The sequence below is a fragment of the Elgaria multicarinata genome, chromosome 1 (genome assembly GCF_023053635.1).
Source record: "Elgaria multicarinata webbii isolate HBS135686 ecotype San Diego chromosome 1, rElgMul1.1.pri, whole genome shotgun sequence".
Lineage (NCBI taxonomy): Eukaryota > Metazoa > Chordata > Lepidosauria > Squamata > Anguidae > Elgaria > Elgaria multicarinata.
In genome coordinates this window covers 31,922,580-31,946,668 of record NC_086171.1, presented here as the reverse complement: position 1 = coordinate 31,946,668, position 24,089 = coordinate 31,922,580, and the positions used below count along the sequence as shown (strand labels likewise).

Genomic DNA, 24,089 nt, shown 5'->3' with positions numbered 1-24,089 from the left:
ATACATATGGTAAGCACAGAATATCAATTGATTAAATAAATAAAATTAAATACATTTACATTATATATCAGAAAGAATGTCCAAAAATGAAGAGAAGTTAGACAGTAGAAAAAAGCTCAGTGAAGAGATTTTTGGGAACTTTTTCCTCCCTTGGACATTCCTAAGGAAATGTCGGGCTGGTCATTGGGTCCCATCCAACTCTATCATTTTGTGTATTTATAGTAACATGCTTCAGTTCAGTAAACATATTACATAAGGATTTTTTCCCCTTTCAGATGAGAATTTCTGCTGTCTCAGGCTGACTGTTATCAACACCATGGCTGCCTTTTTCACCCACTCACTGGGTTGACTGCCAATTCCACAACCCAACCCAACCCCCACATCATGCATCTTATAAAAAGAAAGCATTGTTTTGTATATGTTGTTATTGACTTGCCATGAATGAAAACTTCTTTACCTTTGATTCTTTTGAAATGTAGCAATCCAGAGTCTTTATTTTCACTCAGATTGGTTGTTGTCATTCTTCTTGTTGTACTTAGTTGACCTAAATGACAAAATGCTTGAGTTATGCAACTCTGAAGCTCTTTCATCTTCAACCCTCCCCCCATATGTAATTATGTAATTTCAGATAATAGTGGCCTACCTCATAGGGTTGTTGCAAGGCAGAGTGGAGGCCAAATCTGGCTTTCCAGGGTTCCCCAGATGGTCAAGCCCCTCCCCCACCTCAGTTCATTTCCCTCAACCATTGATCACTGATGGTTTCCTGGCTAAGAAGTTGGATTGTCTCTCCTAAGGCTTAGTTATGTACTGGTCTTTTTTGGATTTTTGGCTCCATGCCTTTTGTCTTTAGCATCACCCACCAGTGAAATGCAGCTCCCAGGAGCTTCTCAGGAACTAAATTTGACCCTTCGTCTGAAAGAGGTTCAACATCCCTGTTGTGTTACAGAGATTATACACACAAAGCAGAGGAAAGGTTGAGTGACCAATGACGAAAGAGGGCAGGGCTCCTGCAGCTTTAACTGTTGTGATGAAGAGGGAATTTCATTTGGTGCTGCATGCAGATAAATGACACCTGCTGAAATTCCCTTTTCCATGCAATTGCTAAAGATACAGGAGCCCTGCCCTCCTTTCCCTATAGTCACCTAGGGCAGGAAAGGCAGCTTCCTCCTTTATGACCACTTGTAATTATTCCTTAGAAGTGCAAATATCTCAGGAAATGCTGATAATGTTCATATATTTCCAGTGCAGGATTTTGAACCTTGTCCTTATCTCCACCCTCCACTGTAAACTCTTTCCTATATTCATGCTATGTATACCTATCATAAACATACAGATTAATAACTTAATTATTCCTAGAAGAAACAAGTTACATTTAACAACATGCTCTTTGTCAGACCTCTCGATTTTCAAATTGTGTTTTATTAATCTGGGGAATGTTTTCTCCACTTCTTTGTAGGGTGACCGGGGGAAAGAGGAAAGCGCTCCTGCACCTTTAAATAGTTGTGTAGAAGACACAAATTCAGCAGGTGTAGCTTGCAATGACAAACCGTACCTGCTGAAACCCTTTCTTTTAAACATCCATTAAAGATGCAGGGCCCCTGGCCTTTTTTGTACAACTCTTTATTTCCTTCTCCCAAGCACGAGGGTTGCTAGGCCACAAATCTGTTTCTCGGGACACAGGATCTAGTCTATAGAGTCCAGAGTATCCATTGGTGTCAACAAAAAGGTGGTTTTTCAGTTAAATTTCTACGCAGGAGGCACTTTTCAAGGGGAATTTCATGGAGGAGAAGGCTATCAATGGCTACTAGTCCTGATAGCTTCGTGCTACCTCCAGTATCAGACTGCATACACCAGTTGCTGGGGAACATGGGTGGGAGGGTGCTGTTGCAGTTGTGCCCTGCTTGTGGGCTTCTCGTCGACAGCTGTTTGGCCACTGTGTAAACAGAATGCTGGACTAGATGGGCCCTTAGTCTGATCCAGCACAGCTCTTCTTATATTCTTATGTTTCTCTTCCCAGATGCTGCAACACCGCTCCAAAATGTCTCTACCTGTATGCAATTTTATATAGCGATTAAGCTATACATATATAAAAAAACCACATTGGTTTTGGATGATCTGGGTAATGGGTGCAAATTCCCCCAGATTGGGGGGGAAAAACATTTGACATAATTTGCATTAGAGATTAATTGCCTGTCCTTGCTTCTTGTGGAATTTCAATAAATTCCAGTAATTATTTCTGTGTGCGTGTTCAGAAAGACCATAGATAGGCCTCTAACCCTTCTGCAGCAAATGGTTAGTGAGCATGTTTAAACCGTTTTTATGTAGCCACCATGATTAGGAATGGTTCACATGACACGCTGAGTTATGGTTCACATGGGTGACCATCTGAAAAAGGAGGACAGGGCTCCTGTATCTTTAACAGTTGTTTAGAAAAGTGGATTTTGGCAAGTGTCATTTGTATGCATGCAGCACCTGCTGAAATTCCTCTTTATCACAACAGTTAAAGTTGCAGGAGCCCTGACCTCTTGACCAGATACAAAAGAGGGCAAGGCTCCTGCAGCTTTAACTTATGATGAAGAGGGAATATCAACAGGTGCTGCATGCATACAAATGACACCTGCTGAAATCCCCTTTTCTATGCAACTGTTCTCCTTTTCATATGGTCACCCTACACGACACGGTAAACCATAATGTTTAGCTCAAAATGCTTAACCACCGTGTCTTTGTGTGTCGTCTGAATAGGGCCATAAAGTAACATATGCAGATTTAATACAGATTCGGGTCCTGAATCTTCGATTGAGTCTACATAAACTTCAGACATCACAGACACTGCATCCGGCCAGATTTTTGGACTTTTCTGTTTGTTTCTTCCCCTGTTCCCTATTTTTTTGGTGGGTAACATCTATGCTGATGAAGAGTTCTGGAGAACTCATAAGCTTGCACATTTTCCATTTTTGTGGAAATTTGTTTGGCTGTGATAACAGTATAAACCAAGTATGGATTTGGGATCAAACAAACAATAGTAAAACTCAATTTTTTGAAAACACAAAATTCAAACCCAAAACCATTCAGCTTGATGGGCAAACATTAAATGGTTATGATGATTATCTCTGTGAGGATGTAATCACCTGCTGATTACTGTCCATTAAGTTGCTGTTCAAGGCATAAGAGACATCCAGTCTAGTTTTCTTTTTTCTGGTTAGCTGGTAACCGTAATTCCAGAAGTGCTCAGTGCTGAAGTTCCAACTCTTCCCATTTATATATTAAGGATAATGGTTCATTTATAGTATTTTTATACTGCCCATTAATAGATATTCTGGATGATGTACCAAAAATATATATATTGAAAAACATAAAATATAAAAAAATACAAAATGTAGGTAATATTAAAAACAACACCTACTTCTGCTGTGAAAAAGCTTGGATAACCCGCACCACAATTTATTTATTTTTAAATTATTTCTAGGCCACTTTTAAGGGCGGAAATTCTTACTCATAAATAACATACCATATTTCTTCGATTGTAAGATGCCATCGATTGTAAGACGCACACTAATTTCAGTACCACCAACAGAAAAAAACAAAACCCTAAAACACACCTGTGATTCTAAGACGCACCCCATTTTTAGAGATGTTTATATGGGGAAAAATGTGTCTTAGAATCGAAGAAATAGGGTAGTTCCCAAACCACTCAAAGGAAATACTTGGGTTCAGTCTCTATTCGACAGATTGATTACTCTTGATATGATAGACCCTAAACAAAATACATATCTGATAGAAATACAAATAAATGCAGCAAATGTATTTTATTACTCTCTCTCTCTCTCTCTCTCTCTCTCTATATATATATATATATATATAATTTTAATCTATATAATAAATATATTAAAATATTCAAAAGAAGGCCTTTTCAGTGGTGGCCCCCCAATTCTGGAATGATCTCCCCGAAGAGGATCGCCTGGCGCCAAAACTGTTATCTTTTTGGCGCCAGGTCAAGACTTTTCTCTTCTCCCAAGCATTTAACAGCATTTAAAAATGTTAAGTTTGTTTAACGGACCCCAGAACTGGTTTGGTTTTTTTTAAAATGGATACCATTGTTTTTATACTGTTGTTTTTATGTTCTTGATGGTTTTAAATTTTGTATACTTTTTCATGCTCACTGTTTTTAACTGTTGTAAACCACCCAGAGAGCTTCGGCTAAGGGGTGGTATATAAATGTAATAAATAAATAAATAAAATCCAATGTTGCAAAAGCAGACTTCCACTCGTGCCGTGCAATGACCCTCTCTCCCACTGGAGCCCCTTCCTTGCATATCCCTCAAATCTGCTCTGCAAAATCCCCCAACCCACTGAAGCAGACGTGGGGGCACATGGGGGAAGGTGCCTACAGAGGGGACGGGAAATTCAAACTGGATACAACCCAAGATGACTCATACTCATTCCCATTCACAGTAAACTTGGTGACCCCTCCACGCCAACCCGTAAGGCATGAAACACAGGGCCACCCACAGATGAGATAAAATTTTCTGAGGACTCCCTGCTTCCTCCCCAGGGGTGTGTGTGTGTGGGGGATACTTTGAAAAACAAAACAGACAACCTGCACCTTCAAAAAAGAACAAAGAAAGAAACAAAGAACACGCCCCCCCCCCCCGGTGCCCCACAAACCCCTGATGCTGCATATGAACCAAGCTCTCTGGTAAGAACAGAATATTAGAAACATAAAAAGGCATAACAAGGATGAAAGCAAGAGGGCAGGGGAATTGGCAGTTGGTGACAGTTGGTCTGAGAAAAGACCAGCTAACTGGTCAAACCCATTACAGCCTTTTTTGTGTGAGAGAAAAGAGGATTACACATTGAACCACAGACCTTTTTTTTCTTTTCTCCCCAAGGGGGGGGGGCAGCAAAGTGATGTCGGAATGTAAGTCCATAAGGAAGGGGGGAGCGGAAGAGAAACCCAGTCATATAAAGGGAGAGAATGAGTGAATGAGCACAAAAAAACAGCAAAAATAAAATAAAATCACAGGGTAAGAGGAGAAGGTGAAGAAAATAAGGCAGTGTCAGTTGAAAGATGCCCAAATTTGGAGCATGACCGTCATTCAAAATTGGAAAAGAAACTGTACAAATATTAAGTAAAGGAAATAGAAATAGCATCTATATATTTCTATACAGAAATATATAGGGTGACCATGTCCAAAAGAGGACAGGTCTCCTGCAGCTTTAATATTTGTGTAGAAAAGAGAATTTCAGCAGGTATTGAGAAAATTGAGTTACAGACTAAACAACATGTATCCTCCCTCCACGCAAGCTTTCCTCTTGTACACAACTGTTGAAAGTGAAGAAGGTCTTGTCTTCTTTTGCTAGGGTGACCATATGGAAAGGAGGACAGGGCTCCTGTATCTTTAGCAATTGCATAGAAAAGGGGATTTCAGCAGGTGTCATTTGCTGCTTAGTATGACAAAATACAAAAGAGGGCAGGACACCTGCAGCTTTATCTGTTGTGATGAAGAGGGAATTTCACCAGGTGCTGCATGCATACAAATGACACCTGCGGTAATTCCCTTTTCTATTACAACTGTTAAAGATACAGGAGCCCTGTCCTCCTTTTCATATGGTCACCCTAGCTGGGCTGCATGTGACTCATGGGCCATGTATTGCCCACCCCTGCTCTGGAGATTGCAAAATTAAGCTGAAATTCTATGCCCGTATATTTAGGAATAAACCCCATTTAACACAGTGTAACATACTTATAATTAAACATGCAGAAGGTGGGTTATTACTATGCTGTCTGGATGTTTTTCACTTAATCTGTTTGTTTCAGTAATTGCTACACTTAATTAGAAGTAACATAATTAAATCATCACTTCTTTGGTGAAGTAACTTTATTGTAAACTAGAAGTATGGTAGCACAGACAGTTTTTCTTTAAAGATAAGGATCCTTTCCTACCAAATCATCAGTAAAAAAATTGAAATTAAAAAGGCACCCGAGATGTACATTGGGGTAGTAAGCAAATATTTAATGGAATTGTAAGAGAAATTTATTCTGTGGAACAAGAGCACTTCCTTGAATGAGAGTGGGAGAGTGAATGAATGAATAGTTTATTTGTTTGTGGCACAAAGACCATTACAAAATACAAAGTTGCTAACATTGCAACACACATTATTTACAATATTCATAATCTTTAGGGTACAATCCTTTATTATCCATGGAGACAATCTGTAGATCTTTCTAGGGGTGTTCCGTTTGTCTGCAGCACCCGCCCTTTGCTATCACACTGGTGACATGCATGTCAAAGTCACAAGAATAATTTCAGTGATTACATTATAACCTGAAGTGCTAACAGTCAATAACTGGCACTATCAGATAGGTGGGATCTCTGATGATAGTTTATACAAGGTTATTAAATCAAATGGTCCCCCTTACAATCTACGCAGACTGTGTTAAGAAAGTTATTTCTGATTTTTTGGGCTGCAGCAGCAAACTTTGCTACCCTGATTGTGATTGCTTTACTATGGTCCGCCAGCAGATCGCAGATAATGTCTCTGGTGTGCCAACCCGCTCTTGCTAACAATAGTTCCTTTAGAAAACGCTCCCTGATTTCTTTGTACAGAGGGCAACACAGAAGATAATGCGCTAGGTCTTCAATCTCCCCCGAGCCACAGATACAGATCCGCTGGGCATGGGGGACTTTTTTATACTTCCCCTCCAAGAAAGCAGAGGGCATTGTCTGGAAACGAAGGGCAGTAAAGGCCTTTCTTAGGGCAGGAAACGATAGGTCAAGCAAATATTGTGCAAATACTGTTCTTTCTTAATAAGACTAAACCATGGAGAACCAGGATGATCAGGGGTCTGGAAACAAAGCCCTATGAAGAGAGACTGAAACAACTGGGCATGTTTAGCCTGGAGAAGAGAAGATGGAGGGGAGACATGATAACACTCTTCAAATACTTAAAAGGTTGTCACACAGAGGAGGGCCAGGATCTCTTCTCGATCCTCCCAGAGTGCAGGACACGGAATAACGGGCTCAAGTTAAAGGAAGCCAGATTCCAGCTGGACATCAGGAAAAACTTCCTGACTGTTAGAGCAGTACGACAATGGAATCAGTTGCCTGGTGAGGTTGTGGCTCTCCCACACTAGAGGCCTTCAAGAGGCAGCTGGACAACCATCTGTCAGGGATGCTTTAGGGTGGATTCCTGCATTGAGCAGGGGGTTGGACTCGATGGTCTTGATGGCCTTGTAGGCCCCTTCCAACTCTGCTATTCTATGATTCTGCGAAGAGTATTGAACCATGAGCTGCATGTCATACTTTGGAGTGTTCATGAGTTCGGTAGGATATTAACTAGATTAACTAACTACATTCCTATTATGCACCACCTATCTGATAGCTGCACTTAGACCCACAGCCACTATCAGAGAGGCTGCCAGTAAACAGTGTTTTGCTGCCCAGGAGGCCCAATTTCTAGTTAGGGCTGAACTTTTTGAACCAGGCCCTGAAGCTGTCACTAGCACAGACAAGACAGAGATGTTAATGATGGGGGAATCCACGTAATCTGAGCTGGTGGATTTGTTTTTTTTCTGGGTGAGGAGTAGGAATCCCTCTCAAGAATGGAAAAAGAGCCAAGCAGGATCAGACCAAAGGCCCCTCTAATCCAACATTCTGTTCCCACAGTAGCACCCTCCCGCTCATGTTCCCCAGGAAATGGTATACAGAGGCATACTGCCTCTGGCACTGGAGATAATATTTAGCCATCAGGACTAATAACCATTGATAGCCTTACCCTCTGTATATTGTCGAATCCTCTTTTAAAGACATCTGTTTTGTTGGCCCTTACTACATCTTATGGCCGTAACTTCTATAGTTTATGCACTGCAGGAAGTTATTCTTTTTATCTGTCCTGAATCTCTGGTCATTCAGCTTCATTGGATATTCTGGGTTCTAGTATTATGAGAGAGGGAGGGGAAAACGTTTCCTTGCCCTCTTTCTCCACACCATGCATACTTTATGCACCTGTATCAGCCTTCCTCAACCTGGGGCGCTCCAGATGTGTTGGACTACAACTCCCAGAATGCCCCAGCCAGCTGCTGGGGCATTCTGGGAGATGCAGTCCAACACATCTGGAGCGCCCCAGGTTGAGGAAGGCTGACCTGTATCCTATCCTCCCTTACTTGGCTTCTTTTCCTAAGCTAAAAAGCCCCATGTGTTGTAATGTTTCTCCATAGGGAAGTCACTTCAGCTCCTCTATCATTTCGGTTGTGCTTTTCTGCCCGCTTTCCAGCTCTACAATATCCTTTTGAGGTGCGGTGACCAGAACCAGAAGCAGCATTCCAAGGCAGGATCTACACTACTCCTTTAAAACGGTTTATGACAGTAGTGATACCTGCTGGGGCCCGGGGAAACACTCCATATACAGTTTTCAAACTGTTTTCAGTGTCATATCCTGCTTGGTGAAGATCTGGCCCAAGCGTGGTCACAGCACAGATTTGTATAACGTCATAATGAAATTGGTAGTTTTATTTTCGATTCTTTTCCTAATCATTCCCAAATGAAATCTGCCTTTTTCACAGCGGGATCACATTCTCATCCAGCTGTCCATCACCATAACCCCAAGCGTAGATCCCATCAGTATTCCTGCAAAGTTAGGATTTTTGGTTTTGGTCCTAATGCACATCATCTTATACTTGCTGGATCTAGCTAGGGTAGTTAAAATGAGCTCCCCAGAGAGGTCCACCTGGTGCCTACACTGTACTCTTTCCATCGCGAGCTGAAGACCTTTTTATTCTCTCAGTATTTTAACACCTAATTTTAACTTACACTTAAATTTTATTGTTTTAATCCTGTATTTTAATCTTATATCCATTTCTGCTGCGTGGTTTTATCCTGGTTGTGCTTTTTATACTGTATTTTGTATTTGTGTTTTTAGATTGTTGGTTGTTTTATTAGGTTCTTCATGGTTTTAATTTTTGTGAACCGCCCTGAGAGCTTCGGCTATTGGGCGGTATAAAAATGTAATAAATAAATAAATAAATAAATAAATAATAAAATAAATAAATAGTTGCAAAACAGGACAGGGCTCCTGCACCTTTAATAGTTGTTTACAAGAGGGAATGAATGTCAGGCCATGCAAAGGTGCAGGAGCCCTGTGCTGGGGAATGCTGTGAGTTGTAGGATTTTTTCTCCCTCTAAGCATGCATAGGATTGCACCCCTATTCTACCTTCCCACCCACCCTAGTAGTGGAGGCTGGTGGCTCCGATGTCAGTGGGCTGTGAATCCGCTCTGTGTCTCAGCCAGAACTCTAAAGGAGCTCTCCAAGGTACTGAACCCATTTCAGTGGTAGGACTTGGCACCTTGGAGAGTTCCTTTAGAGTTCTGTCCTGTTGTGACTGAAACCCAGAGCGGATTCACTGCCCCACTGACATCGGAGCCACCCGCCACCGCTGCACCCAAGACTCTTCCCACCTACGCGCCCGGCATCACGCACAACCTAACCCCCGTCTGCAAGGTTTCATCCCGCCCCTGCCTACCGGACTCTTTGCTATTGGCTCCTTCTTGCTGCCTGTCGGAGTGCCGACCCGCAGCTATCTGAAGGGAGGAGGCGTGGCTAAGGCGGCTCTGCGTAGGGCTGCCACAGGGAAGAGCCCAGTGCAGCGGCGGAAAGGGGAAAGCGCTGGTTGGTGGCTTGGGCCAGAGGGCTGGAAATAGCATCTCTCTCTCTCTCTCTCTCTGACCGGCTCTTCTCCCCCCCCCCGCCCCCCATGATTTAGATAGAAGCGCCGTCTTCTGTGCCGTGGAGATACAAACGGTGCGCGTCCGCTCCACGCACAGCCGTGCAGCCCAGGGCTCGGTCCAGCAAACCCCGGGGACTGCGCGCTCTCCGCCGCCCAGCGAAGAAACAGCAGGGAAGGAACAGCCCAAGGAAGGCGCAGCAGCTCCCTCGCCCAGGGAAGGAGCGGCACCTCCTCGGGGCCCGGCGCTCTCGCCCACAGGAGGGGCAGCAGCGTTTCCAGATTCATCGAAGCCCCGCTCTGCCTGCTACAGTATGCCGAGCAAGAAGTTCTTCGAGAACCTCTCGGGAGGAGGGAAAGCCATCGGGGTCTTGACCAGCGGCGGCGATGCTCAAGGTAACTGTGACCTCCCCACCCACCCCACAACCCCCGACCGCTTCTCTGCTGGGACGAGGAAGAAGGGCTGTGCGTACCAATGGCTAGTGCCGCTGATCGCGAGATACCTCTAGGGGGCGCTGTGTGCAGCCTGGGTTGGGGATGTGCGTGGAGTGGATGAGGGACCCATGTGGGTCGGGTGTCGTGCGCGCAGGCATGGCTCTCCCTACAGGATGGGGGAGTATCGGAAAAGATAGGGGCTCCACGTGGATAGGGGCCCTTAAGGGTGCAATCCTATGCATATTCGGACAAGGAGAGATGAAAGGCCTACAGCTCCCAGCATTCCACATGGATAGGGGCCCCTAAGGGTTCCACGTGGATAGGGGGCCCCGAAGGGCGCAATTCTATGCATGTTAGGACAGAAAGAGATCTTACAACTCCCAGCATTCCACATGGATTAAGGGTTCCACGTGGATAGGGCTCAATCCTAAGCAATGCCATGCATGTTCGGGCAGCAAAAAGCCCTACAATTCCCAACATTCTCCAGCCAGCCATGCTGGCAAGGGAATGTTGGGAGGTGTAGGACTTTTTTCCTTTCGAAACATACATAGGATTACGCCCTAAGAAATCTTAGCTTGCTGATGGACAAGGAAGAAGCAAAGGGGATTCATAGGTGGTGGCAGGAAGCGGGGCTGCAAGGCTTAAGGCAGGGGCGCTGGACAATGGGGCGAGAGGAGGCTTCTTTGGATACGGAAACGGGATGGGCTGCGCCTCTTCAGGACACTGCAACGACCGTCTTCCTTTGCTGCTGGTTAAGTAGCTGAGAACTGAGATGAACTTTGAAAGGAGAAAGAGGGAACCCGAAAACTCATCGCAGGGTTTCCTCTAGCCGAGTGTCTGAGCTGTAAACGTGCGTGACGCGAGGCTGGCTGGCAATGGGCTCCTGTCCCCCCCCCCCGCCCGCCCTCCTCCTCCCTCTCCCATCACATTCCCAAACGTGTGACCTTCCTCCTCGAGGACCGAGCATCGCCAGGGGTCTCTGGGAGCTCTCTTAGATCAATCGGATGTCTGCACCCAGGGAAGGAAGGAGGGGTGGTGGCAGCGAAGGGTCAGGTGTGTGTGTGTGTGGGGGGGTGATGGGCCGGTCTGCTACAGACTGTTCCTGTTGAGGTTCAGCCAACCCTGAGATCTTCCACCTTTCCCTGCGTTTTATGACACATCATTTTTCAGTTGAGCCTGAGGGGTTCTGAAACACCCGTATAGGGTTAAATAAAGACTGCGGCCATAAACCACTTGCTCTGGATCAATCCCATGTACTGAACATTGTGGGGGGTGGCTTGCTTGACAAAAGAGGCCCTTTCTACATCTAAGGGTTATCCCAGGAAAATGGAGGGATCGTCCCTGCCTGCTCCGGGGATCCCCTTTGTGTCGTTTGGATAGTCAGGTTTAGAAACAGCCAGAGAGGAATGATTTCTCAATGGCTACTAGTCCTGATGATTATATGCCACCTCCAGTGTTAGAGGCAAGCATGCCTGTGTACACCCGTTGCTGGGGAACAGAGGTTGCACTCTGGGTTGCTTCTGGGTTCCTGGTCGACAGCCGTTTGGCCACTGTATGAACAGAATGCTGAACAACGTTCTTAAGTGCAGCAACAAGACCAGGTTTTAATTCGGATTAATTCACTTTACTTTGGTTTTGCATCGGTAGAGTACAGAATTGCACACGTGAAGGGAGCTTTCAACGGGTGAATAAAGTGGCGTTAGGGATGACCAATCAGTGCTTCAGTGTGCAATCCCATGTACTTTTACATAGAAACAAGTACTCCCCAGTTACTGGGGATTGTAGGAGTAATATCTGTCTAAACGTGGGTAGGACTGAGCCCTAAGTGAATTTGCCTTTGTGGCCTGTGAGTAAGAGGCCTGGAAACACCTTGCGGGGAAGTCACACACACGTCTAAGGATGGCCAGGAGGAGATCATCCTGTATCTCATTCATAATTCTCCCCCTAACAGTTGCGACCGGCTACTAACAGGTTGGTTCGGATTTCAAAGGGGTCCGCAGCTGGTTTGGCGGGAGGGGCTCCTGAATGCCAGGCGCGCGACTCCGGCCTAACTTGGCAGCTGGCCAGAGGGCCAAATCGTCTTTGGTTCTTTGCCCGCCGGTCTATTAACACGCCTGGAATTTGCAACCTGATCAGGTTCCATTCCAACGCGATCCAGCGGATTTGCGAGTTCGGCCTTGGCTTGGCTCCCTTTCCGCTCGGACCTGCAGCTAAGTGGATCGTCCCCAGCTTTGCCTCCTAGCCCGCATGGACAGGGTTTTAAGGAAACCGGTTTGGCCGCGGACGTGCGGCGAGAGGGAAAGCGGTGCCATGTGAAGCGAAGGCGGGCTACCTAGCTGTGCGGGTGGGGAGGATTCAGACGGAAATCTTTGGCCCTCCCCTCCCCATGCTCCGTAATGGAGAGAGCGTAGAAAAGGGAGGAAATCGGCCCTGTGACTCGCAATCTTCGTTTCAAGGAAGCGGCGAAGGGAGGCCGCCCTCTGCAGCGGAACTGGGCGTGGGCGCCGGCGGATCGTTCTCCCTCGGGGCTTGTAACGCGATTCTGCCGCGCGGTCCTGAGCGTGCCAACTCGCATTCCCTTGTGATCTTGCTTTGGGCCGCAGCCATGGCTCGCCATGCCGCCCGGTATTTTCGGCGTAAGCGTCGTAGGCCCCGCCTCCGCTGCGTACGTGATCCTTTGCGAGTCGCTGCGGATTGTGCCTCGGTACGTCACGCATGCTGGAAGCAACCACGAGAGCATCCCGTCTCGGGCGGTTTTGCTTTGCCGGGGAGGAAGGAATCCCTGGATTAGGGCTTAATTTCAGGCTGGCTTTAACTGGTGTGTCCCCCCTCCCCGCAGCCCTCGTGCCTCTTCGTGAAGAAAAACGGATCTCTGAGAGTGTGCAAAGTGCCGTTACATGCCCAGTGATGCAGTAGGAGCAGAGGGAAGCTTCAGAGCCTTTGGCATACCTACCTGAAATCAACCCCAATGAACTCCGTGGCGCTCTCTTCCTTCCGCGTAAAAATGCGTTATGATCAAGCTGCTTGCACCAGTGTTGTGGATAGATAGGGCATCGCTCCAGGTTGCCACTGGCCATCATGTTTGTGTCAAGAAGCAGTTGCGCTCCCCCCCCCCCCCCAGCATAGAAATCCATTAGGTAAAAGCCCGGGTCCACCACACCTTTCTAGGGTGCAAGCAGAATTACAGCCTCAATCCATTTCCCCCCCCCCCCCCCAAGTAAACAACTGTATCATCCAGAGGGACTCAGCCCTGGCACTCGTTTCTACATGGCTGGGCCTTATATAATCTAAGCAGCAGCTGGGTCTCTGTGTGTGTGTGTGAGAGAGAGAGAGAGAGAGAGAGAGAGTATTTTTGCCAAGGGGAGGATCCATTGCAACATTAAACATCTTTGGAAAATTGATCCATTTTCTCTAGTTTGGGTTATATAAAGGGCCGGTTTACAGCCGTGGCGTTTGGAGGGAAGAAGAGGAAGTTTGTATTGCAAACACTTTGGGAGCTGGAACTTTTGGACTTCAGCCAAACACTTTTGTTTTCTTAAATGGGAGGGGAGAGAGAGAGAGAGAAAGGCTTAAATCCAATCTGAAGACTTTGGATGTTTCTGTTGCCTGGAGGGAGATAAAAGAGTATCCCTCTGGGAGAAAAGAGGTGTTTTTTGGTGGGATCTCTGTTTTATCAAACCATCAGCAAACGGAGGGGAAATATGTAACATGCCTTTTATTAGCAACCTGCAAGGACCATCAGCATGTGCTGGTTGCCTATGAGTCATAATCTTTCAAGGTCATTGAGACAAGGTGGGGCAAGTGGGAACTTCTGACAAAAAGTTGCAAACAAACGTTGGAGGTGTCAGCTTTCCTGATTCGCCAAATGCTTAATGCCCAAACGCACAATTTGAGAGGAAAGTCGTGTGTGTATGTGTGTGTGGTGTGTTTTGTTTTCAAAAGTTTTAATAAAGGCCTCTATGATCAGAGACATATCTTGTGTACAATATTCATCGCAGACAGAAAATGGAAGGCTGTCAGTTTGAAGCTGAATGTGCATTATAGCTAGTGTAGATGTTATATGGAGTTTCAGCCAGATTTACACCAAGCAGGATATTGCACTATGAAAGTGGTATAAAAGTGGTACATAAAAGGCAGGAGCCACACTACTGCTTTATAGTGGTATTGAAGTGCAATGACAACTGTTGGGGCCCATTGACACATACCATATCCCGCTTTCATACCACTTTCATAGTGTTATATCCTGCTTGGTGTAGATGTGTCATGGGCCCCAACAGTTGTCAATTCACTTCAATACAACTGTAAAACAGTAGTGTAGATCCTGCTTCAGGCTTAGGAAGTGCAATGACTGATTTACATTTCACAGGCACAACTCTTACGTCAGGTTGTTCTTATTTGCTTCTCGTGTATGCGCACAATATATATTAATTTCTCCTATTTATTTATTTAATTTATTTTATTTATTACATTTTTATACCGCCCAATAGCCGAAGCTCTCTGGGCGGTTCACAAAAATTTAAACCATAATAAAATAACCAACAGGTTAAAAACTCAAATACAAAATAAAGTAAAAAAAAAAAAAAAAAGCACAACCAGGATAAAACCATGCAGCAGAAATTGATATAAGATTAAAATACAGAATTAGAACAATAAAATTCAAATTTAAGTTAAAATTAAGTGTTAAAATACTGAGAGAATAAAAAGGTCTTCAGCTGGCGACGAAAGGAGCTTGGCGCTAGGCGGACCTCTTTGGGGAGCTCATTCCATAGCCGGGGTGCCACAGCAGAGAAAGCCCTTCTCCTAGTAGCCTAGGATTTAACTTTTGCATTTGAATTAGACTGAAGTATGAGCACAGATAGATAGCTGGGTGTATTTAGACTCTAGTTGCTAGTATGGTTTAAAACACACACACACACACACTTCAGGGACTAATGATGCAGTCATAAACAGAATTACCTGGGAGTAAATCTCACTGATTTGGAGTTAAGGCTGCAACCCTATGTACACTTACCTGGGAATAAGACCCATTAAACACAATGGGACTTACTTCTGAGTAAACATGCACAGGACACACAGCTTGGGTTGCATCCAGACATAGATATAGCATAGACCCATGACTAACTTTGATCGTGTTGACTTCAATGGGTCTACTCCAAGTATGACCAGATCCAAACCTTAGTCTCAAGAAATGGTGCATTGGATTTGGGTTGCAGGTGTTTTCTATATATGGTATACCTGCTTTTGAGTAAATATGTCTGTAAGTGCAGCTAGGAGAGACATTGCAGGATAATGGTTACTTCAGCAGTACATCAGAGAAGGCCTGTGTGAAGTGCAGCCGCTTTGCCTTCTCCCATTGGGGAATGGACATGGGGCAGGTGAAGCTGCCATGGCTGAGCCAGCAGCTAGAGGTGTGTTCCTCCAGCCACCAGCTCAGTCCCAAATGTTTTACCTCCGCGGTACCTTCCCCACTCATGTCCAGCTGTTATCTTCGATTTATTATCAGAGATAACAGTGGGTATTCCTCCAGGGGCTTGGGCTTGGAAACCAAGCTCCACCCCCTGAAAGAATCCAGGAAGGTTCTGTGACTTGGACAGGGATCCACCGAAGACCAGTTGTTCCCCTCTTCTGATGAATAGGAATGCAACACAAGTGTTCCAAGAATATATGATTAGCACTGGAAGCATTTTTTTTTTTAAGTCAGGGCTAGGGAACTCTTTTTTCCCCTATCAAGGGTCACTGACCTACAAAATTAACCCAAAATCAATTGGCACTCACACAGAAGTATTAATTAATTAATTGCATTATAAATACCTTACATAATGTAATGACTAGGATGAGGATGTTGGTGTGCTGCCTAGAGATGTAAAATTTCCGGAAATTTTGAAGCCATGGAAAAAAACCTGGTTTTTTTCCGGGGGGTTCGGGGGGGAAATGGATTTTTTTTGGAAAAAATGAAATAATGCAATATTAGCACTTTTTACAGATTGAAAATCACTTTGTTACTTTAAGAACATAAAATGTAATTATGTCCAAGTTGGTTTGGCATAAAATTATTACATTTGGTATACTGAAAGTACAGGGTATTCAAACAATTATTACAAATTGAATTTACTTTTTTTAATTTTGGGAGGTAACAAATAGAGTTACAAGCTCCTGAACTGTTAGGAACACCTGAACTGTTAGGAACCTCTTTGGTTCTGCCAGTTTATGAGGAGCAAGTAAAAAACAATTTAAAACAACAACAGAAGAAACCACCAACATTAGTAACAAAGAAAATTATTTATGTCTCCACTAGTCCTCCAGTGTCAAGACATAAAGCACCCATTCCCATAAAAAGAACTGAGAATGGGTGTGTGTGTGTTTTTGAACCAAGATTCAATGAATATGCATGAAATTTAATCAGCCTCATTTTCTGAGCTATAGCCATCACTATCAGTTTCAGTCTCTGCTTCAATGGCAGTGGTGCCCCCTAGAGGCAGAAATGCATCTTATTCTTGCAATTGAGAGTTGTAGTCTCAGTTTGCAACGTAGGACTTACTTGTCCTCAGTGCACAAAAATTGTAATAATCTGATACTGTATAGTTTTTATAAATCATTTGGAGAAGTAAATATCTGAACACCTTAACTTAAACATTTTATTCATCATGCTAAAATAAAACATCCCATAATCCGTTTTTTCTTCGTTTTTTTCCAATTTTTCAGGAAAAAAATGGATTCAGAGAAAAAAAACCAATGGGGAAAAACTGGTTTTATCCCAAATTTTTCCAGGTTTTTCTCCAGGCCTTCACTGCCATCTCCTGAAGCTCTGGCTACTCACGTCTGTTATAGATTAAGAGGAAGAACTCTACAACTATCCCTGGAGTGGGAGGCTGATAAAAACACAAATGTGATCTGCTGAATTGAGGGATGAGGTGCATCAAGCTATCATGGCCTGTGCCTCAGAATGTCTGGGCGGAGGTGGTAGATGGCTCTGGCTCCACATGGGAGGGAGTGGGATGGTTGTGCTTCTGCCTCATGCAACAACAGGTAGACCTGGTTCTCACAAATTGGTGGCAAGTTGTGGGTTAATTAACCCATGGTTTGCCGTGGTGCATGCCAGATGTGTTCTGTGGCCATTTTGAATACTCAGCCCCCAATCAAACTGATCAGGGATTGCTATGTGATGTCTGAATCCGGACACTATAGTTCATTGTGGGTTGTTTAACTAGGGTGACCATATGAAAAGGAGGACAGGGCTCCTGTATCTTTAACAGTTGTATAGAGAAGGGAATTTCACTAGGTGTCATCGGTATGCATGTGGCACCTGGTGAAATTCTCTCTTCATCCCAGCAGTTAAAGCTGCAGGAGCCCTCCCCCTTTTGTATCTAGTTAAGAGACCAGGGCTCCTGCAGCTTTAACTGTTGGGACGAAGAGGGAATTTCGCTAGCTTCTGCATGCATGCAAATGACACCTGCTGAAATTCCTCTTTCAATACAACTGTTAAAGATACAGAAGCCCTGTCCTCCTTTCCATATGGTCACCCTGGTTTAACCCACAGTTAACCAACAGTTAGAAGTTTTGTTAACTGTGGGTTGTTTAACCCACATTGAACCTATAGTGACTGGGTTTGGATGCCAGGTAACAACCCCCAATCGGCCCAACCGGGGGTTGAATATTCAAAAAGGCTGGGGAACATTACAGATTTGCTACAGTTACATGCGAACAGCTCTTTATCCTTGCTAGCTCTTAAGTCTTTGAGCCTTCTTTCCTAGACACTGCTCTCATCCCCACAAGAACTGTAGCTTCTTGACCTTTTCTGCGACTGTTCTCTTCCAATTTTGCTCCTGCTATGCGCAGGCTGGTTGTGGTCCAGAGCTGCTAGGTATTGCTTCACTTTCCCTGAAGTGCTGCTGGGCTGGGGCTGTTTCCATGAATCCAGAGCAGACCACTTTACTTCACCACCTCAGTGGTGAAGAGTCCCTGGAAATGCCCAGAGGCCAGATGAAATTATGCAGTGGGCAACATACAGCCACCAGTCTAGAAGTTCTCCATCCATGTTTCAAGGTTTGGACTTTCAAATATCACAATCTTCAATTATTCTTTATATAGATAGCTAATTTAAAACATATTTGTTTAATAAATAGCCATCACGGAATTCATTCTAAGCCTTTTTGAGGTGTGGGCTCAATGAAGGGCCCATTTTTTAAATTATTTTTTAAATATATTAGTTCACCATCTTTCCTCTAAGAAGCTCATAGTGATGATTATGAAGGTTCTCTATTTATTTATTTATTTATTTATTTATTTATTTATAATATTTCTTGGCCACCTTTCAGGGCAGAAGCCTTCCCAAGGCATCTTAGAACAATAAAAATACATAAAAACAGTTTAAATGTTAAAAGTGAGAAAAACATCAACACATTAAAATTGCAATTAAAACAACGATAAAAGTCAGCAATAAAACCAGCAATAGTAAATCCTGTTCTTTTCCTTCTGATTTAAATTAAGCTGAGAGATAGTGACTGGCCCAAAGGCATTAATTGATCATTGTGGCTATGCAAGGCTTTGAACCCACACATCCACAATCCCAGCCCAGCATGCTAACCGTTACACTGCACTGGCTTGCAGCTTCTGTTAGTCTATAGTTATAGACTGTGTGCTTAGATATTGCAGTGGAGGGGGAGCTTTCTTTAGAACCCACAGACCACTGAAATACGCTCAGACCTTGGCTTCTGTGAAATCCATATATAGCATAGCAATGACCTGTGCTGTCTCTTACGCTCATTCCTGCAAGTCTGGTGACTCAGCTATGAAGAACCGACGGATGGGCCTTGACTCTCTGAGAATCACCAGCCTATGATGAGGGGCACCCTCATTCAGATGAGCATCTTGGGTATTCCACACAGTTGGGACTGTTCAGTGCTCCCATCCCTCTTGACTTTGTCCTGTTATAAGCTTTGTTACGTTGCCAGGCAGATTTAACTTCTGATGGCAGAGGTTTCTATGTAGAAATATATTTCTTTATTTTAGGTGCTTTAAAGCCACATACAGTATATTTAAATGCAGTCCCTACCAGGTCGTGGTGCCCTTTATATGTGCACACACCTTTCCCACTTCTTACAATTCAACAGGAGCCTTGCCCTCTTTTGTATCTGGTCAAGAGGGCAGGGCTCCGGCAGCTTTATCTGTTGTAATGAAGAGAGAATTTCACCAGTTGCTGCATGCATACAAATGACACCCACTGAAATCCCTTTTCTATGCAACTGTTAAAGATACAGGAGCCCTGACCTCCTTTCCATATGGTCACCCTACTTTCTAGGTCATAAGCAACACTTTGAATTGTGCCCCAAAACTCACCAGTACCCAGTGAAGGTATTGTAGTAAGGGAATCTCACACTTCTGGTAACCAGCCCAACTCGAGAAACGATGTTTATATGTCCTTACTGCACAGAACACTATTTATGGTTGAGAACATCCATTTCTCAGAAATGATAACATGATTACAGTTTTGTAGCTATAAACTCAATTTCTATTACAGCAGTGAAGAAACCATAGCTAATTAAATAAATCCTTGCTTTGCACGGCATCTCATTTGATTCTGCAGAGGAGATACCATTCCTCTGTGCATTCTTATAGCCTGATTAGAACTTTCAGATTTATATGAAAGATGAGAATAGTAACAAAAGTCATAGATTCTCTGAGAAGCAATAAAACATTGAAGGTCTGGACATCGGATTGGATCCAGATCAAGGCTGAAATCCTGCAAAGAATTACCTTGGAGTAAATCCCACTGAATTCATGTATACTTTTATAGGCATGGATAAGAATATACTGCACAATAGCTCACCTTAGGTTCCATTGAAATGAATAGTTAATCATGACGTAATTCCCATAAATTTCAGGGAGAATGAAGTGCAACTAACATACTCTGGATCCAATCCATTGGGTTGTGTGAATGTGCACAGTCAAAGGATCCTATGGAGCCAGAGTGGTGTAGTGGCTAGAGTGTTGGACTGGGAGTCGGAAGATCTGGGTTCTAGTCCCCACTCAGCCATGGAAGCTCACTTGGTGACTCTGAGGATAAAATGGAGATGAGGAGGATTACTTACGCCTCCTTGAGTTCCTTGGAGGGGAAAAAGTGGGACATTAAGGCAAGCAAGCAATAAATTAACAGTTTATACATTCTTTCACTAAATAAATAAATACAATATAAGCTGTATTGTTCCTAGCTAAAGGACGTAGCAATTTGAAAACACACACACACACACACACACACACACACACACACACACACACACATATGCGCAAGTAAACAGTTGAAAGTAAATATTAAAATAAGCCCTTTGAACTAGGGAAGACTTTTGTGGTATTGACATCTCTGTGTGGCAGGCCTGATGTCTGCATTTCTTACCTCCTCCACCCCTCCTGGCCTCCAAGGTCAAAGTAAGTATACACCTGTATACCTGATGCCAATGATGGGGTGTGCGTATAAGCCCATGTTTGAGTGGCTGTTAGCCATGATACCTAAGTAGAACCTTCAAGTAGAGGAAGTGTACTGCATCTATAATGATGAACTTGGTCAATTTCAATGGGATTGGAGCCAGAAACGAACCACTGAGAAATAAGAGAGGGAGGTAACAGCATATTCAGTAGAATTTAAAGGCTTGCTCAAGTACAAAGAAAATTTTTTTTTTTTTTTTTAATGAAAGTGTAAACCTTCTCCCAGTTTCCCCAAAACAGTCCAATGATAATTGAGCATATTCAGTAGCTATGGAATGCTGACTCACCTGGAAAGGGAAAAGTGGACAATTGGAGGGTGTAGAAGCAGGTTTGCAATTCATACTGCAATTCCTGGGTTAAACAGGGGTGAGCAAAGCAACAAGTGCACTGTCTCCCGCACACTCGTCATTTCCGCTTTCAGTTAACAACCCAGGAACACCCATTTTTGGGTTGTTTCATGACATGCGAACCCAAAAACTCTTTTTTTAAAAAAGGATTAAATAAACAAGATAACTGCATGGATTAAACAATCCAGAATTCTGGGGTTCTCACATTATGAAACAACCCAGAAACAGGCATTCCTGGGTTGTTCATTGGAAGTGGAACGGGCGAGGCAATGTGTTTGTCACTTCACCCTTCCCCAGCAATTGATATGAATGGTGAGCAAACAACCCAGGAATTGCAGTGTGATGTATGAATTAGGCCTGTGTGTGTGTGTGTGTGTGTGTGTGTGTACGTGCGTGCGGAGGGAAATGGAGCATCCTGTGGGTGGATATGGATTGCTGACTAGTATCCTGAATAGGAGCACTTCTGTGAGGAGGTGAGGATATACAGCAACGTTGGTTTCAAGTCTCACTTACACATTTGAATAGATGCCGAGAATAAACAATAGGGGAAAATCATCACCTTCGTGCCCGATTATCTGTGACCTTCCAGAGGCATGTGATTGGCTGCTGTTGGAAACAGCGTGTTGGGCCCCATCCACCTTTGGTCTGCTCTAGTATAAGGCATTTCTGATGTACAATAGTTCTCCTTTAGTAGCGGTAAGGTCCAGCTCTAATGGTGCTTCTTTCCTAACCTGAAGCCATACATCCTCTAGTCCCAGATGTATAGGATTCAGGTCATGTCTAGATGGGGCGATATCCCGGGGATTGCCCTGGGATCATCCCTGTGCGCCCACATGATGCACAGGGGATCCCGGGGGCAGGGAGGCATGATCCCTCCCATGCCCCATAATATGGCCCTACAGTTCAATTCCGTTTTTCCCTTCGGTATTGGGCTCATCCTGAGACTGCAGGATGTGAGGTCACCCATCCCATTTTCGTCCCGATTCCTCAGGAGGAACTGGGACCGGGGGTGGGGGTGCGGGGGTGGGGGTGCGGGGAGCAGGAGGTTTTTTTAAAAAACAAAAAAACTTACTTTTTGTGTAGGAGCGCTCCTGTGCTCATTTTCGATTAAAAAAAACCCACACAAAATGGCGGGCGTGACGTCCTCTTCCTCCCGGGACATTGCACATGCTTGTAGACGAGGGGGACGATCTCGTGATAATAAAATGGCGAGATCATACCCCTCTACCCCCTTCGTCTAGACATGCCCTCAGCTGCAGTTACTCAGTAGTGATGGGGTGTGCTCAGTAGTGATGGGGTGTGCACTGGCACTCAGTTTTTTTCTCCCTGCAGAGATACTCTGTTGCTACGCACTGGCATAGAAAATAGGGCCTGGGCCTGGTAACTAAATAGTGAAATTGCTCAAAGGCAATAGGCAAAAAATTAAAGTTACGAGTAAAGAAGGAGACAACTCCAAGATCTGATCAGACATCTTTATTTTAGTCGATATGAATGGTGATCCAACAGCAACAGTAACAGATGAGGTTCATTAATAGCAGCCTTCCTCAACCTGGGGCGCTCCAGATGTGTTGGACTGCATCTCCCAGAATGCCCCAGCTGGCTGGGGCATTCTGGGAGTTGTAGTCCAACACATCTGGAGCGCCCCAGGTTGAGGAAGGCTGATTAACAGGATGGGTCTAGAGGAAAAGCAAAATAACCCTATTAACTCAACATAGAGTCTTGCAGCACCTTAAAGGCTAACGCATTTACTGTGGCATAAGCTGTTGTGGACCTCTCTTTCCTTTGTGTGATTTGGAAGAAATCCTATTATAAAAAGGATTGTGGAACAAACGCCTGACAGTGAGATCCCCAGTGTGAAGGGCAGATTTTGAATTCCCTTTGGGAGGCACGTTAAGCAGCTTTCAGAATGACTCATTAGATTATCATAGCTGCAGGATATCGGATGGTATTTTTATTGGCATATACTGTCATTGACCCAAGCAACTTAGTTCAGGGGATGCAATGCAGGGGGCAGAAAGGTTTCTCCTCTGGGTGTCAGGGGTAGGAACTTTGTTCTGCATTGCAAGTGCGGACGATTCCATTGGCAAATCTCCTTTGTAAAATTGATTTAGTTATTTATTGCATTTTTATACCGCCCAATAGCCGACGCTCTCTGGGCGATTCACAAAAATTAAAACCATTCAAAGTATAAAACAACAGTATAAAAACATGATATAAAATACAATATAAAAGCACAAAAGCTTTGGGAACCACTGCCTTATATTGCGTGTTGTACCCTGGCATGAGGCTGAAGAAGCAGGATTCTAGACACCATTTCTGGTAGTTTACACTGCTGTTTTATTCTGGAGTAGTGGAATTTAAAGACAAAAAAACGAGAGAAGCTCTTATCCCTCATAGTGACGCTGCAGCAGTGTTTGGGAATGCAACTAGACAGGAGTACTTTTTCCTAAGGATACTTTAAAACAAAATATGACTGTAGACTTCACAGCATGCCTGTTACAGCTGGCTCAGTTTTTCCCATCATTCACCCTACTGGAAGTAGATTCCTTTGCGTTTCCTTTCAGAAGTCCTGGCTATCTAGCCTTTGCAATCAGTGGAGGCTGGTGGCTCCGATTTCGGCAGGGCTGTGTATGCATTCCAGATTTTAGGGAGGACCATTTGGAATCCTACAGGAGCTGTCCAAGGTGCTGAACCTAGTTTGGTGGTTCAGCACCTACGACAGCTCCTTTAGAAGTCTGGCTGGTTCTAGCTGAAACTCGAAATGGATGCCCCACCAAAGTTGGAGCCACCAACCTCCACTGCTTGCACTATTAATCAATGGAATACTATTGGTCAAAGTAGTTTAGGCTGAGAGGTAAGGTTCATGACTTGCTGGGGTTTTCAACCCAGATTTCCTTTGTACTTCTTTCTATGATGGAACCATGGAAATAGCAATAGTGAATCACATCTTCACGGACCTCCTGATTGGGCTCTTCCATCAAGACCCAGCAGATGTTCAATCATGCCTTGATGCCCTGTGAATAACAAGAGAAAATGGTACTTAGGTTTCTGGTGCCATTCATGCGCACACAACCCAGTGAACAGTGCATTGGTTCAAACATTTATT

General features: G+C 44.2%; 1 protein-coding gene across 5 annotated transcripts in view; it reads left to right on the top strand.

The window, feature by feature from the left end:
* Positions 1-9,646: 9,646 nt before the first annotated feature.
* The window catches only part of PFKP (phosphofructokinase, platelet), an 80,168-nt gene continuing 65,725 nt past the window's right edge, over positions 9,647-24,089 (top strand). For 3 of the 5 annotated variants that reach the window (XM_063125669.1, XM_063125661.1, XM_063125645.1), the window contains exon 1: positions 9,648-10,118. In XM_063125669.1, the coding sequence (XP_062981739.1) occupies positions 10,037-10,118 (82 nt within the window). In that variant the 5' untranslated portion in view covers positions 9,648-10,036. Of the gene's footprint in view, positions 10,119-24,089 lie in introns of all 5 variants that reach the window. The other 2 variants (XM_063125676.1, XM_063125653.1) reach the window with 2 other exon arrangements.